The 16191-nt window shown below is 41.6% G+C and overlaps 4 protein-coding genes across 4 annotated transcripts; 3 read left to right on the top strand and 1 right to left on the bottom strand.

The window, feature by feature from the left end:
- Positions 1-110: 110 nt before the first annotated feature.
- Positions 111-1710, top strand: LOC115630197. Its single transcript, XM_030526765.1, has 2 exons — positions 111-125; positions 1285-1710. The coding sequence occupies exons 1-2, from the start codon at positions 111-113 to the stop codon at positions 1708-1710; spliced, it is 441 nt and encodes a 146-aa protein (XP_030382625.1).
- Positions 1711-2890: 1180 nt separating this feature from the next.
- LOC115630207 (AN1-type zinc finger protein 5) lies at positions 2891-3916 on the top strand. Its single transcript, XM_030526776.1, has one exon. It carries the CDS (start codon positions 2917-2919, stop codon positions 3733-3735), a length of 819 nt encoding a protein of 272 aa, XP_030382636.1. The 5' UTR covers positions 2891-2916; the 3' UTR covers positions 3736-3916.
- A 363-nt stretch (positions 3917-4279) lies between these two features.
- LOC115630194 (fl(2)d-associated complex component) lies at positions 4280-8114 on the top strand. The gene is made up of 3 exons (XM_030526761.1): positions 4280-5633; positions 5697-7192; positions 7258-8114. Exons 1-3 carry the CDS (start codon positions 4393-4395, stop codon positions 7836-7838), a joined length of 3318 nt encoding a protein of 1105 aa, XP_030382621.1. The 5' UTR covers positions 4280-4392; the 3' UTR covers positions 7839-8114.
- Positions 8115-10292: 2178 nt separating this feature from the next.
- On the bottom strand, positions 10293-15084 carry LOC115630195 (ubiquitin carboxyl-terminal hydrolase MINDY-3 homolog). The gene is made up of 6 exons (XM_030526762.1): positions 14575-15084; positions 14306-14439; positions 13415-14237; positions 13189-13348; positions 11326-11485; positions 10293-11264 (listed from the first exon to the last, which is right to left on the bottom strand). The coding sequence occupies exons 1-6, from the start codon at positions 14918-14920 to the stop codon at positions 11118-11120; spliced, it is 1770 nt and encodes a 589-aa protein (XP_030382622.1). The 5' UTR covers positions 14921-15084; the 3' UTR covers positions 10293-11117.
- Positions 15085-16191: the final 1107 nt, after the last annotated feature.

Genomic DNA, 16191 nt, shown 5'->3' with positions numbered 1-16191 from the left:
CAAACAAACCAACAATCAAATCTTTCCTCTTTAATAATAGTAGTCTAGTAGCTAATAGCTTGAGCAAGTGGAACGTCAGATTTTTAACTAAAATATACTATCTTGCAGCAATGGTTCAGATTATGGTGAGTCACTATAGAAACACATAAATAAGTCGTTTCCTTAAGCTATATTCTGAAACAAACAAGGAACAAAATTTATTTCTAATCCCATTGTTCCTATGGAATGTGGTGAGTCACTACAGAAAATTTATAAACACCAGATTTGTTTAGGATATCTCTATAACGCCCATGATTACGATAAGCGTTATTCCAGAAGCTAAAAACCCAAACGAGATTGCATTCATGAATTCTTAAATGGGTTCAAAGTGTACAAAATATGAGCTTGAATAAGTACAACGTCAAAGGCCCCTACAGCTATATAATAAAGTCCACCGATTTGAATGAAACTTCAGACTATGGTAAGGCACTGTAGAAAATTTATGAATGCCACATTTGTTTAAGATATCTTTATAAAAAAAATGTTTTTGGACTAAGGTTGATTTTTCCATCGATCGTTCCAAAGGCAGCCATATGATATAGTTCCCCGATTTTTATGAAACTTTACAATATAATGAGAATCTACTCAAAACTCATAAATACCAGATTAGTTCTAAATATCGTTACAAACAAACTGAACTATCATACTAAGTGTGATTTTAACACTGATCGGTTCTATGGAAGCTATATAAAATAATGGGGCTATATATTGTTTGTAAAATACATCCTCTGTGTATCGATAGGACAAGCCCACTTATCAAGTTTGTTGTCTTTAGCTGCTATGGGTCGGGAAGAATCGATGTTCATACAGTCGAATAGATGAACAGATAGGCGGACGAATAGGCGTACATATTTATATCGCTTCTATTACTAAATATTATAGTTTGTTTTGATAATGTTGATTACTTGTATTTTAGAAATTGCTCAGTTTTCGAGTCAGTGATATTTTTCATTAAGATTCTTAAGGTTCTTGATTGGCTGCTTTCCCACTTTTCGAACCAACCTCGAGCATCTAGCACTCTGTCTTATCTCCCTTGTCGTCTGTCAGCTGGTTTATCGCAATATCAAGTCCAAGTAGCAGCCCCAATCACAGCCCCATCCACAGTTGCTCTCAGCTTAGTGCAGTTGCGTAGGTGCAGTGACGATGATGCCCATTGTTCGATGTCTCTGCCTAATGGTGATTACTGGCGCCTTCTCCCCCACTTGCTAACATTCATGCGCTCTCTCTCTCTCTCTATCCCCATAGCTGTTGGCGACAACGATGCTGGATGCTCAAAGGCGTCCGTCCCGACTGGTAATGCAGGCTCGTGAGCAGTGCTTTAGCAGCGGAAGACTCCGTCCGGAGCAGCGCCGGCACGTAGACCGCCACGAGTTCCCAGACCGGCCGGATGTGCGTAGCTATGTCCATTGCTTCTGGACACGCCTCCATCTGTGGCAAGACGCCCACGGCTTCAATGTCCAGGCCATCGTCTACATGTTCGGGGGCCCGGAACACGTCAATGTCGAGCAGGCGGTGCCCGCCATTAACGGCTGTAATGCGAGTGCCCGTTCCAACCGAACGGTGGCATCACCACAAAAATGGTGCTACGAGGCCTTTGTCTGTGTGCTGCGCACGCCGGTCGGTGTTTGGTATCGACGCTACATGTCTGATGTTCTTAATGGCAACGCGTGATGGCTAAAACTATGGTCAGACATGCAAATAATTTGCAAGCAAATTTGTATGAAGTGTTTAAAAGAAATTTCCACAATTTAGCATGGAATTCGGTTTGGTTTTATTAAAGTAACGTAGGTGTCATGGCAGAAAACTGGATCAATTTCTCGGGGACCATAGCTTCTAGTTCAACGACGCCTGATAGAACTCCCCATAACTCAGATTCAACTTCTTAAATTAATTTCCAACTGATCAACGGTAATGGGCTTACAAATTGTATAGCTCAATATATAAAGTTTTACAAAATTTTTAAAGCAACAACAAGAACAAAAAAGTGTAAAAGGGTTAGACTGTATAGTAGTCTAAACGTCAAATTTAGTAACACGCACAAACAGGAGCGGCTGAATCCATACAGGTAGCTACATAAAAGATCAGCATGACGAGGGGAATTGATGTAGACTGTTCGACTGTATGAACTTCGATTATTTCTGAACCATAACAGCCAGGAACAATAAACTTGTCTCATCGATAAACAGAGAATTATTATTATAAACAATATATAGCCTCGTTACTTTATATAGTTTTCAGTATTAAAATCACTCTTAGTATGATAATTCGATATTTAGAGCTAATCTGGTATTTATGAGTTCTAGTCAAAACTCATGTTTCATAATATTGTAAAGTTTACTCGAATTCGGTTGACTATATCATACAACTGGCATATTAGCGATCGGTGCAATAATCAATCTAAGTACCAAAAACAAAGATCGTAACCTAATTTGGTATTTATGAGTTTTGTAAAGTTTCTCATCATTATATAAAGTTTCATCAAAAGCGGTGCTCTATATCATATAGCTGTCATAGGGACGATCGGTCCAAAAATAAATCTTTGAACCGGAACCTAGTCAGTCCCTCACCATAATCTAAAGTTACATTCATATCTGTTAACTACAAGTATATGTACATATATATCCATGCTAATCAATTAAATTACTTGTAGTATTTAAAGAGTATTCATTCTTTTTAGATTATTTATTTTGAAAAACTATTTGGTAAAGGATTATTATTAGGTTATTAGTTTTCCGTCTGGTTTTAAAGATTTGCCTCAAAATGCTGAGGCATTGCTTGTCGTCAATCGTAGGCAGCCGTTTTTTGTACTTCAGAGCTCACAACTTAACGCATTTAACAGAACAAAAATACAGAGTTATTGATGATACACAAGTAAAGATGAAAGACAAAAACACTAGGGATTACCCACAGCCGGAGGACGACTCCATGGACTCGATGGCGAGCAGCAGTGGCACTAGCGGTGGCAGCGGTAGTGGCACCAACAACAACCGCAACACCCCAAAACTAGGGCTGCCAATCAGGAATTCCAGGAAACTGGCTGAACCAGGAACTGAGGGGCCGAACCCCTCGAATGGCGGCTCAGCAGTCAATCAGAAAGCAACTGTGGAAGCTGAGATGAAGCCAGCACCACAACGAAAGATAATCTGTCTCGAGTGCCGCATGAAGTTGGCTCTACTTGGGAAAATATGCCGATGCGGCGTTCCCAACTGTACCGTACATCCCTACGACAGTCGCATTGACGACGACACCAGCTCCGACAGCGATAGCAACAGTACTATCACCATTCGGCACAGCGAGCTGGCAATCAAAAACTATAAGGACACCATCGGGCTATCGGCTCGTCCGGATACTGAGCAACTGAGCAAAAATAGCGGCGATGAACTACTTGCCATCAATCAGCCGATGGACGACGAAGTGGGTGCCTGGAAGGTGGAGGCGGAGGAGGGACAAGCTGTTGACAAGAAAGTCGACACTTCTGTGGATATGCCGGACACCACAAAAAAGAATCGCTGTGCCACGTGCAACAAGAAGTTGGGCATCATTGGCGGCTATCCATGTCGCTGTGGCCTCTCCTTCTGTGGCTTCCATCGCTATAGCGATCGTCATAATTGTACCTTTGATTATCGCGAAATGGGCGCTGATGAGATTCGTCGCGCCAATCCGGTCGTTATTGCCAACAAGTTGAACAAGCTTTAAACCAAATCAACATAAGTATATCTCTTATGTTTTTGCAATTGCATCTTTACAAATGTTGTATCATAGTATTTATGTACATACATACATAGATGTTTATTAATGAGCATACCATAAAGAAACGAACGAACGAATGCAACAAACACACACACACACACACACAAACAGAAAGACAAACAACCAAAACTGAAAATAAAAATGCATCGTTCGTGTATATTATTTGATTTTCAATCATATTTTATTTCAAATAACTGTCCACCCAGTGCTGGACACATTCGCGCTACTATAACGTTGTGCAGCACTGTTTCTCACTGCTGACAAATACGGTGACAATGGCACGAACTGTTCTCTCACGATGACTGCGATTGGGATACTGCAGTGACTGTGACAATTTAATGTAATTGGTTGGTTCATTAATTTGCTGCAAGTGTTTTGAATAAAGTCATTTATTAATATTAAACAATGGTTCTAGCTAATATCAACAGTGTTGATTAGTTCTGTACAGCAATTTATTATTAAGTGACTTCTGGCTGCACAATACTCGTGACAGCTGCCGAAATGCGCTCATCTCTAACTAGCTGGAGACCATTTTTTGACATCAATTGAGAGGTTTATATGTATATGCAGGTATCTGCACATTTGTAGCATAAGATACGGGACATGGAAAAAAAGTCTAAAGACGCGCTGCGTCGCTACAAAAAGTCGCGCCAGCACGCACACTCTAGCACCGATAGCTCCAGCTCTGACACGGACACGGGCACCTCCAGCAGCTACTCCAGCTCCGACAGCGAGCATCATCAGCGCTCTAGCGAGCGGCATCGCAAAAAGAAAAGTTCCCGTCGCGCTGCATCGTCGTCGGGGGACGATCGTCGAAAGCGCGACAAACGCGATCATGTCCAAAGGAAACTGGTCGCCAAACGTAATCACATCAAGCGGAAGCTGAAGGAGGCGCGTCTCAAGAAGCGCGCAGCTGCCGCTGCCGCAGCGCTCAGTGGCCATGGACATCGTGCATTATCGCCAGCAACGCAAGCCAAGCTGAAAAAGCTGGCCGAGCGAAAGCATTTGCGTGCAACCAGCAAGGAGCAAAGGGAGCGCGAGAAGCTGCGTGCTGTGCAGCGGGATCGAGAGCGGGACCATCATCGTTTGGGCAGTCGTTCGCCACCGCCCTCGTCGTCCACAACGACCACCACAAAAATACGCATACACCAGGATGTGGGCAAGCGGGCAGCAAAGAGTCCAGGCCCCGGCCTTGGCTCCAGCTCCGCCTCCTCATCGCGCATGCATCACCAGCTGATGTCCCGTGAGAAGATCATCATACAAACGCGCACCCGTGGCCGCACCCCCACGTCATTGGAGCGGGAGAGAGAACGCGAACGCGAGCGGGAACGTGAGCATCAACGACATGAGCACAAACTGCAACAGCGTCACGATGATCTCTCCTTGCGTGATCGCGATCGGCGTGAGCGCGAACGTGAGCGTGCGGAACGTGAGGCAGCACGAGATAAGGAGCGAGCAGAGGCGTTGGCGCGTTGCCAGGAACGGCAGCGCGAGCGAGAACGGTTGGCGCGCGAAAAGATGCGGCGTCAGGAGGAGGAGGACAAGAAATATGGACGAGGAGCTGTTGTCGAACGGGACTTGGATATGGGATCGTACGGCAGTCGAGAGCGTTCGCTAGAGACGGTAGAACGTGGCGTCGTCGGGCGACATGTGCGCGATAAGAGGGAAATTGTCGATGTCTACGATCGAGAGCAGGAATATATAGAGGCGGACCGACATGGCATGATGGATGAGATGCGACGCTATGGTGGTCATCGACGACGCGATCTTAGTCCACTGCCTGAGCATTATACGCCACGCATGCGTGATCCACGCGATCTGTATGCCGAGGACGATCGTGAACGGTAAGTGCTGAACTTAAAAAAAAAAGAGAAGAAATGGAATAATTGCTGCCTTTCTGCTTGTAGAGCCTACAAACGTGCCTATTTGGACGCGCGCTACTCCTCCCGCGAACGTGAGGCTTGGCTGGAAGCGCGTGAGTTGCGCGAACGCGAGCTGCAAGGTCGTGAATACCGAGAGCTAGATCCCGAAGATGCACTCTATGCGGACGAACGGGAACGCATGCTGCGGGACAGAGAGCGCGGTCCGCCGCCGCCTGTGGGGCGCGGTGAGTATCGCAGCGATTGGGAACGCGACTGGGATGAGGAGAATGGCGGTGCTAGCGGCACGCCCGGACGCGCCAGCGGCTTCATAGGTGGACCCAAGCGTCTGGGTCTGTCCAACAAACAGCAGCAGACGCCACAGCAGCACCATTCGGCCTCAGAGCCCGACTGGGACGCGGACGAACAGGAGGCTGCCGGCAACGTTGGTGTCAAAAACGAGCCCGCTTGGCTGGAACATGACCAGCGCGAGAAACCACCGCCACGTTCCTGGCAGCCGTCCAACGACTGGCGCGACAGCGAAGAGCCGAGTTTTGGCCGCCCCGGTCCCGGTGCCTCCAACAGTGAGTCCAACCACCATCCCTCCTCGCCACACCATCATCCGCTGCATCCGCATCCGCGTGGCGAACGCGGTGGCGGTCGCGGCTTTCGCCGCGGCGGTGGTGCTCACGATATGGGCGAACGCGGCGGTCCCGGCTCTTATCGTCAGCATCCGCCGCCTCTGATGACGCTGCCCGTGCAGCCGCCGGGTGGGTACCATGGAGCCGGCAGCTCGCGTGGCTTCCCACACAAGCGCATGCCCTACGGCGGCGGTGGTGGTGGCTCCTTTCTGAAGAAACATGGCGGCCATGGCGGCCCAATGCAGTCGCAGCAGCACTCGTCCTTACTCCTAATGCAGCACACACCGAAACCGCCCACAGCGGCGGCGCAGGCCAGCGCAGTGGCCGCTGCCACCACAGCGGTGGCTGCAGCTAAGGCGGCAGCTCAAAGCGCCGCCAATGCCACCACAAATCCCGGCATATTGGGTCAGGTAAGCAGCAGTAAAATAACGAGCTCAGCTGCTGCCGCTGGTGGCCATCCCGGCGCGCTAGAAAATGCCGAAGAATCCTTGGCGCTGGTGGCCAACGCGCCGGACACGGCCAACAGCGAGACTGTAGCCGATCAGGGAACGGCAGCGGGCACGGGAACGGGCATAGCAACAGGCACAGCAGTCGTCGCAAGCGTCGATGACGATGATAAGGTCAATAATAATGGTGAGCTGAGCGAGATTAGCGACAGTGATGACGACATACTCAACAAGACGGATAAGGTGAAGCCCAAGTGTGAGTCGCAGCTGGAGAGCGCGTTGGCGGGCACACAGGAGCTGTCCACAGATACGCTCTCCAATGAGGAGATCAAAACTGAAAGCACAGAGAGCAACAAAACTGGCGCTGCCGCTACGACCATAAAAGTCGAGGAGGATGAGGTGCTGGACTTTGAAGAGATATCCGATGGCGAGCTGGAAGAGGATGCGCGACACAAGAGTAAGCGGTGCATCCAAAACTGCACGCAGACACTCGTAATCTCTCCCTCTCTCTTCCATTTGCAGGCATAGGCGATGCTCTGGGTGTGGACTGGCAGGGTCTGATAGCGGAGACGCGCCAACAGGCCACCGAATACGCCACACAACAGGGCGCGGATCGCAACACCTCCGCCAAGCAACGCTGGCAGCCGCATCGCGTCCTCCTGAACATGGGCATATCCTTTGAGATGGCAGGTGCCCAATACGCACGTCATCTCATCGAGGATGCACGCCAACAACTGCAACTCGAACAGAATGGCGATGTCTGTGGCGATGCAAATCAGAATGGTGGCTCTCCGACAAGCTTCCACTTGCAGACGCCGGCCCACGACTATCGGGAGATTCTCGCCACGGAGCATGTGGAGCCCCTGGCCTGTGTCCAGCTCGGCATACGAACTACGGCCGCTGAGCGTCAGCGTTTGGTGGGAAATGTCTGCGGCCTGAATAGTCGCGCCCTTAGCGCTCGACAGGATTTGCGCTTGCGTCGCCAATTGTGCGGCCTGCCCGCTCGCGAATGCGACTTTCCACGCAATCTGCCCATCGTGAGCGAAACCCTGCGTTGTATTTCCCTCCAAATGTTTCAGCGTTCGCTCGACATCAAAAGCTAACTGAAGAATTGAAACAATATAGTCTGCAGAATTATACAACTGCTAAATATACTATATTGTTAAATCTGTTATTGAAAAATGTTCTCAAAACTCAATAACTCCCCCCATATATATGCACACATGCTGTTGAGGAACAAAATGCGAATAAAAGGCACCGATTCCATTTCCATTTTGAACGCTAATACAAAAAATATGTTCTAAATAAAATTATATATAGATGTACATATGTAAGAAAATGTATCGCCTCTAGCTTAATAAACCATATTTCTCAACACATTCAGGGAATTTTGGGTTACGGAAATGAGTTAGGCCGAGGAGAAGTTAGTTCTGAAACGAAGATTAAATATTATTTCATTGGATAAATCAGTAAAATATCAATCAGCTGAAGAACTACACAATATGCTCGGTGAACATCTCAAAACTGAGGTACAGAATGGCGTTATTTCAAGAGTTCTTTGATAACCTAACTTGACCCAAGAACTAAAGCTCAAGACTCCACAACAAGAGAGATAAATACTCTTCACTCGAATCTATCAACTGAATAACAAGACAATGGACAAAAAGCCAACTCAAAAGATCTGTTACAGAAACAGCTTTAAGTTGAACATCTTGGTTTAATGGACAATCAACTTTACAAAAATGGAACTGAGTAATAAGCTGAAGACACTACAGCGAGAGCAGATGTAAAAAATTATTTTTTTACTTTTAAATCTGATTCAAAAACTAGAGCTTCATATTCAGCGGATAATAAATTGTTCTATACTTTAAGCCTCAAGCTAATTTAAAAATTAACTGAAGAATGCCACAAACTTAAGAGATCTTCTATTTCGTACAGAATCAGAATAAACAGACTGCAATCAAAATATAAATAGTTATAGAACTTAGAAGCATAGTCTTAAAAAACGCAAAAAGCTCAAGCTGATCTGAAAATTAAGATAAAGAATGCTGCAATCTTAAGAGAACGAACAATCGCAAGTGTGTAAATCTGCGTTTAAAGGCAGAGACAATGGATTTATTTCTAATTACCATCAAGATATAAAGGATAATAAAAAGACTGCACTTAAATAACCATATAAAGTGAATTAAATCAAAATCGCCTATATACCACAATAAAAACTATTTGAATTACAATAGCAATACAATAGAAGTTCAGAATGTGTAAAACTGAATCAACCATGAAAGATGACTCGCATTTTTTTTTTTTTTTTAAAGAGAATATTCGGCCTGGATTTACTTTCTTGCGACCTTGCGACAGTGCGAAATATGTTAAAACGTAAGTAAGCACATAATTTTCCTTATCGGGATAAGAGAAATAGTTCAGCCTTTGAAAAGTTTTTATTTTCAACTGTTTTTCGTCCTTGTTTTCGATTGAATGAAGCGATATAGAATTGTTCGCAATTCTTCATTAAAAAACCAAAAGGCTAAATCTCTTTGCGGAATTGAGTAAGGTTTCGTTTTAAATAGTTTTTGTTTTCGAATTCGATTGAATCAAGTGGTATAGAAATGTTTACAATTCTCTATCAAAAGTGGTTTAAAAAAGGTTAATCTCTTTGCGGAGTTCAGAAAGTTTTAATTTTAAACAGTTTTTCGTTCTCGTTTTCCAACTCGATTGAATCAAGCGATATAGAAATGCTTACAATTCTCTATCAAAAGTGGTTTTAAAACCCAAAAAGCTAAATTTCTTTGCGAAATTGAAAAAGTTTTCATTTAAGACAGTTTTTCGATCTCGTGTTTGAACTCGATTGAATCAAGCGATATAGAAATGCTTACAATTCTCTATAAAAAGGGAAATCGTTTTGCGGAATTGACAACAATTTGCAAAGCCAAATTCTGTATCAGCAAGCTTCCAAACGAAAATCCCAGTACTTGTCTCAAGAAAATACAACCGAGTAACTATACGCCCCACATATATATATTTTAAAAAATTATAATTGTAAGCCCTGTGGTAATTCACAAGAAATAGAAATCTAAAAAAAAAACAAATATATGTATACTATAGTCATATTCCAAACAGATCAGACAAATTAATTTCTTTTGTAGAACTTCAGAGCCTGCGGAAATGTGCTTTACTGAGAAGGTTTTTTCTATTTAAAAATAAATGTTTAAGGCTATGGGTTTCTATATCCCGTGCCCGATTTGATTTCCTGTGAATTGTTTGTATGTTCCAAAAAAGGAGACTAGCTTGTTTGTTTTTATATTTGAATTAAATTTCCATTTATAGTTTTATTCTCGTTCTTGCTTTCTTTCGCTCTGCTCTTCCCTTCTCTCTCTCTCTCTCTCTCATTCATTCTGTTTCATGTGGCCTGCTTTCTCGCTCTAATAGTTTTACACATAAATTAAGTTAAGCATTAAATTCTTGTGTATTGTTTTTATTAAATAGTTTTCATTTTTGTTTTACTTTTCATTTAACACTACAAGTAATTGTTTTTGTTTTTCTTTTGTGTTTTTTTTTTCTCTTTAAAAGGCCATAAACAAATTTTGTTCCGTTCTTTGTTCTTTGCTCGAAAATGTCTAATTTAGTGTTCTTCTTGTTGCCCCTTTGCTGTTGTTTTTGCTGTTGCAGTTTGAATTAACATTATTATGTTTTAATTGTTGTTTTGTTTTTATTTTGCATTTAAAGTTGTGTGTTGATTTTAGGTTTTCCATTCGATAGTTAAATACAATAATTAAATTTAATGCTATAAATAATTTCAGTGTTTAATTACAATGGCAAAAAATAATTACACATAAATATATATACATATATGTATGTGTGTGTTTGTTTATTTATTTGCTTTATTGTTATTTTATCTGGTTTTTAGTATAGTTTTGTGTTTTGTTCTTTATTGAAAATTGAAGCATATTTTGAAGCATGTGTGGGGTTTGTTTCTGGATGTTATTTAATGGGCATTACATTCCTGCCTTTGGCGACCACGCTTGGCGTCGTCTCTCTTTTGAAACTGGAAAGTAGGATACATAAATGTGTGTGTGTGTGTGTCTCTCTCTGTAATATTTGTTGTGTTTTTTCTTTTGTTAGTTTTGTTTTACAAACTTTTTTCCTTTTTGTTCTTTCTTTTTTTTATTATTATTATTTTTTTGTTTGTTGCTGTATCTTCAATAAATTAATTTCAGTTTTTTGTTTTTAAACAATTTTGTGTTTGAAATAAAAATGTGCAGCACGGCGCCTTTTGGCTTCCTACGGTTCCTCTCCTGCTTTGTTTCTGCATTGAATCTTCAACTGCATGCTGTTGCTACTGTTGTTGTTGTTATTGTTGTTTACTGGCGGCGGCGATGGCGTCGTCAATTCAATGACGGCATATGCGCATCATGCCAATTGATCTCAATGTTTGGCCATTTGGTCTGCAAACAGGTGACCATCGGATTTGAGGTGCATATCGACTTGAGATCCCCTTCCAGCAATATGGCCGAGCCACAATAGTAGCGCACCTGTAATAGATGAGAGGGAAGGTTGGTTGCTGGTTGCTCAGTATATTCCAATCTGAAATACCTTGTTGTTCTCATTCGAGCCGGGAATGCCATTATAGTGCATCAGCTCGAAGGTGTCCGGGGTAGAGCGACGCTCCAGTGGAAAGAACTCGTCCATGAACGCATTCAGCAATATAATGCCCAAATTTTCCGGATCCAAGCGTTTCGTCATCAAACTAACACTATTTTCGAAAGAGATGACAGTCAGAGAGTGTTACAAAGTCTATATATACCCTCAAAATGTTCCATTTTAGTGGAATCAGGTAGCCGAATTCTGAAATTAAATTTTCTACACTGTTCTATCATAAAAGGTCCACAGATGTTGCCAAAAGTTATAAATATATTTTGAACAATTCGTTGGTCATTAAGCTGTCCTTACTTTCGAAAGCGCTGACAATCGGAGAGTGTTATAGAGTTCTGTTGTTCAGGGATAAGGATTCTAAGATTCTTCAATTCTTCCATGATCATAAAACATATCCAGATTTTGCCAAAAGTATAATGATGACAGCCAGATAACGCTGTGAAATGCTTAGGAAATGTTCCTTTAAGCAGATGGTAATGCTAATGCTTTAAAAATTTATAATATTTCTAACCACTAATCGGAGTCTTTAAAAAGGTCGAAAGACTGCGTAAGGTTAGGAATATTTTAGACAATTCGATTTGAAAACAGTGGTAAGACTGTAAAATTATCCCTAAAAATAAGAGTATTTTAAACAATTCACTTCAGATAAAAGTCAGAAAGTATTACTACCTTTAAAGAGTTGCAAGGTTAAGAGTTGAGATTTTCTTCAAAAGAGATGCTTCCTATTATAGATTTTGTCTAAAATTGTAATATTTGTATTTTCAAATATTTTAGATAGTTCAAGTAATTAAATAACGCTTCATTGATAAAGTCGAGTCTAGGAGCATTAAATAAAAAATTGAAAGCCATAAAAATACTCTTAAAATGTACAACATTAAAGGCAAGTCTTACATTAAAAAGATACTGCACTTTATTGAAAGATTTTCTATATAGTTTCTAGAAGTAAGGATACGTCTCAGCGCTCGCTATGTTTTTACCCTAAGAAAATTATGGGGAATTCCAAATTATGAAGGGATTGCAAAATTTAAAGCAATAACTGAAAAGACTCCAACCCCCTCAAATGTTTAACTATTTGCGATGCTTTAAATAGTTACAAAAATCAAAACCAGCATTTATTTCGTGATTTAGGAATGATATATGGGCTTAGTTAAAAGATGTGATCTGAGAAGTTTTAAGGATTTCAAATAGATCATCTAATTAAGTTGAGCGAAATTTATGCCATTATTTTAATTTGTAACAAACAATATATGGAAATATTGAAATGATGGAACAGGTTGTTCAAAAAGTTATAGATATTTTAAAAATAGTCAGAGTAAATTCCTTTGAGTGATTATTTTGAGCTGTAAGAATCAATCAATTCTATAGTCGTTTTTAAAACATCTAATAAATTGTAGAGTTTTCAAATAGATGTAGATATTGAAGCTTAAATTCTTCCAGTTATTTTTTTGAGAAATACAAATAAATAAACTCTATAGTGGACTTGTAAAGTTTTTTAAATATATGTAGATATTCGAATTTTAATTCTTCTAGTATTAAATTAATAGGTAATATTAAATTCTTATAAAGCTAAACCTTCTGAAAGGTGAGCTCACTTAATTCTGGTTATGTTCTAATTGGTTTTCGAGTCTTCTAAGAAAAGGAGTCGTTCCTAATCAACTCAATAGCATTGGTTTGGAGAAAAAAGACAGTATGAGATGTGTTTTTGAAGGAACTTGTGAAGTTATGAATTAGATGTAGATAATAAATTCCTATAATTCCTATGCTCTCTTCTGTGTTCTGCAAAGATTTTTCAAAAGTACTTACTAGGCCGGCTCGCTGACCAAATTTAAAGCGGCCAACACATCGCGCAGCACTGAACTCGATATGAAATTATTGCCCTCGGGATCGAATGACTTAAAGATGCGACGTCCCGTCTCCGACGGTGTTTCTGGTGAAACGAGCCTCTTTTCTTTGCTAAACAGAACTGTGCACACAAAACGAGAATTATAATAATAACAAAGTATTTAAGAAAGAGTCGATGGTGACTCACCAGTTAAATGCGTGTCGGAGCCCATCACCCAGACGGGAAAGCGCGGATTCTTGAAGAAGGAGCCGACAGTGCAATAACGCATTTGCTCCATTAGGGTTATAAATCCGATATCGCTCTGCTCGCAAATGCCGCGCAACTTAAGACCGCCGACATCCTGCTCATTGTCCCAGACATGGGCAACCGCGCGACCGGTCAGCATCAGATTGATTAGGGATTGTGCGCCATAGCCATAGGTATTATGTATCAGTGATTCGGATGTGTCCGAAATCTCTGCCGTCACCTGCTCAATGCCCTTTGTCAGGAAGACGGAATACATAAATATCAGCACTCCGTATGTGTTCGATAGTTGACTATAGTTCTCGTCATAATACCGGGCCACTCCTTTAATATCATCAAAGTAAACTGTGCGCAGGTTATCGTGAAACTCATTGGGCGTCAGTTCCAATCCCAATCCAATTCCCATATCCAAGCCGGCGCCACCACTCACATCCGCCGAATTAATCGATGCGCTGTTGCTGCTTCCTTGGGTCAAATCGATGACCGTATTGGCAGCAGCAACGGCGGCAGCTGCGGTAGCGGAGGCACTGCCAGTTGGTGGGGCAGCAGCGCCAGCAGCAATATTGGATGCCTCATCCACATCGACGGCGGCATCATCGCCAGTGGGCGTCTCCTCGGACTGGTGACGCTCTTTGGTTGGCTCACCGCCCTCGCTGGCTAGGCGACGACGCAGCAGAGTGACGATACGATAACGAGGCGCACGGCAGTTCTTCAAGATGTTGCACAGCGCTTGAATCAGCAGGCTCTGGCATCTGTCAGGTGTTAGCTGCTTAATGCACATTTATATTTTCATTAATAATTCAATTATTATTATTGCTGTTCGTTCGAGCTCACCTCCGTCAGCTTGACGCTTGGCATGTCCATGATAATTATTTTAAGCAAGTACGCCTGCACGGGCGCTATCACAGCACAAGGACCGCCCTGCTTTTGCACCAAAGCCGAGGGCTCCACATCGCTGAACTCGAAACCTACACAAACGCACACACACACATATATATATATATATATGTATGTATATACATACATACACAGATAGAGAGAGGGGAAAAAAAAAACAAATACAGACACAGAGCATGATGTCAATTGGAAGCGCAGTTACACACCTTGAGACCAACGGTTGAATACATCTTCGAGCACATTGTCCCCCCAAAGCAACTGTTGGATTTCTCCCAATTCTCGCATATCGTCCTGGAAATAGCGCGCCAATCCCCCCCTCGCCGAACCTGAAGCGTAACTAGTTGTTGGCATCTCATGCTGTACTTGTTGTTGCTGTTGCTGCTGCTGCTGCTCCTGATGTTGTTGTTGCTGCTGCTGTCCAGCAGCAACATTACTGTGCGTTTCCAAGGCAGCCGACGCCAACGTCATCGCCACCGTTGATGCAGTTTTCGACGGCAAGGCGGTGGCAGCAGCGGCGACGGACTTTTCGTTCTCTTCGCGCTCGTCGCTCATCTCTCCGTCTCCGTTTTTGTGTTATATTTTTACTTAAAGCAGTAAAACACATATACACACACACACGCAATATTTAATCGTTTTTATATTAAAACGCAGCTTAAATAATTTCGCATTTGTTGCACATTTCTCACGCGCCCCGACCTCGCCAGAGAATTGCAGGCGCGTCGCTTCCTGATTTTAGCCAAAATAGTGGTGGGAAATATAATACGTATCTGTTACTTTCTCGCAATTATTATCAAATCGCCCAATCACCTCACGAAAAAGTCACAGAGATACAAAGCCGCTACGCAGTATACATTTGTATATACACATACTATATATGGAATTGTTGTTTTTATTTGTTGTTTTCTGAACAGTAATTAAAGTGAAAACAAGACAATAGTGCTAATTTGTTTTTAATTTGTAGACTAGGTTGTGCCGTGAAGTAAAAAACTTAAAACATTGCTATAAGAAATATCAGCTCGCAAACGTGCGCTCATTTAATTATATATCTATGAAATATTAATAATGAAATGGTATGTTTAAAATTTTATATTTATTTTCAAACATTGCAATATATATGTTTCGAGAGATATCAGTGACAAGTTAATTATTTATCTATGATATATTAAAATATTTTAGGTTTTAATTATATGTTGTTTTTTTTAAACCACTTTTATAAAACCAAGGCATTATTAACGTTATGTTTAAAATTTTATTTTTATTTTACTAATCAGTTTTTGAGAGTGCGACAAAATACAGGCACACAAATTGTAAAAGCAATTACTTAATTATTTTTTAACAACATTAGTAAATAATAATTAATGCTAATACTTTTATGGTTTCGTTAAATGCGTTTTTTTTCTGTATAAACTTTTACCTTATATTGTATTTTAAAATTACCATTACCACTTATGGTTTTCAACATAATTTTTATTTTATTTCAACAAAAAAATTGACTTTATTATAGTATTCTATTTATGATAAAATACATATCTAAATGCTATGCTATTTTCAAAAAAATAATAATTAAAAATTGCCGCCAAACGAGTTGTTATTTGAATCACCGTGTCACGGTATTGCTTTGCAGTGAAGTGTGATTTAGTGATAAAGTAGTTGCAACATAAATATACTTGTGGCAGCCTCATTCGCTCGCACAAAATAACGTGAAATCAAAATCTTGTAAATTTTACAACTATATAAACTGATGAATAATAATAGATGGTTCCTACCAGTTGTCATATGTTTATAGGAAATGTGAGCGATTAATTGTTGCGCCGAGTATTTAG

This window comes from Scaptodrosophila lebanonensis, unplaced genomic scaffold (genome assembly GCF_003285725.1).
Source record: "Scaptodrosophila lebanonensis strain 11010-0011.00,11010-0021.00 unplaced genomic scaffold, SlebRS2 tig00000359-arrow-arrow-pilon, whole genome shotgun sequence".
Taxonomy (NCBI): Eukaryota; Metazoa; Arthropoda; class Insecta; order Diptera; family Drosophilidae; genus Scaptodrosophila; species Scaptodrosophila lebanonensis.
Note: the sequence above shows the minus strand (reverse complement) of the source record. Positions and strands in the feature narration are given on the sequence as shown.

Excerpts from the sequence above, each read along its gene's own strand:
- LOC115630195 (XM_030526762.1), bottom strand. The coding sequence starts at position 14,920 with ATGAGCGACGAGCGCGAAGAGAACGAAAAGTCCGTCGCCGCTGCTGCC. Across the intron at positions 13,349-13,414 it reads CTCCGACACGCATTTAACTG|TTCTGTTTAGCAAAGAAAAG; the intron begins GTGAGTCACCAT and ends TTGTGTGCACAG. Across the intron at positions 11,486-13,188 it reads TTGGTCAGCGAGCCGGCCTA|TGTTAGTTTGATGACGAAAC; the intron begins GTAAGTACTTTT and ends TTTCGAAAATAG.
- LOC115630207 (XM_030526776.1), top strand. The coding sequence starts at position 2,917 with ATGAAAGACAAAAACACTAGGGATTACCCACAGCCGGAGGACGACTCC.
- LOC115630194 (XM_030526761.1), top strand. The coding sequence starts at position 4,393 with ATGGAAAAAAAGTCTAAAGACGCGCTGCGTCGCTACAAAAAGTCGCGC. Across the intron at positions 5,634-5,696 it reads GCCGAGGACGATCGTGAACG|AGCCTACAAACGTGCCTATT; the intron begins GTAAGTGCTGAA and ends TTCTGCTTGTAG. Across the intron at positions 7,193-7,257 it reads AGAGGATGCGCGACACAAGA|GCATAGGCGATGCTCTGGGT; the intron begins GTAAGCGGTGCA and ends TTCCATTTGCAG.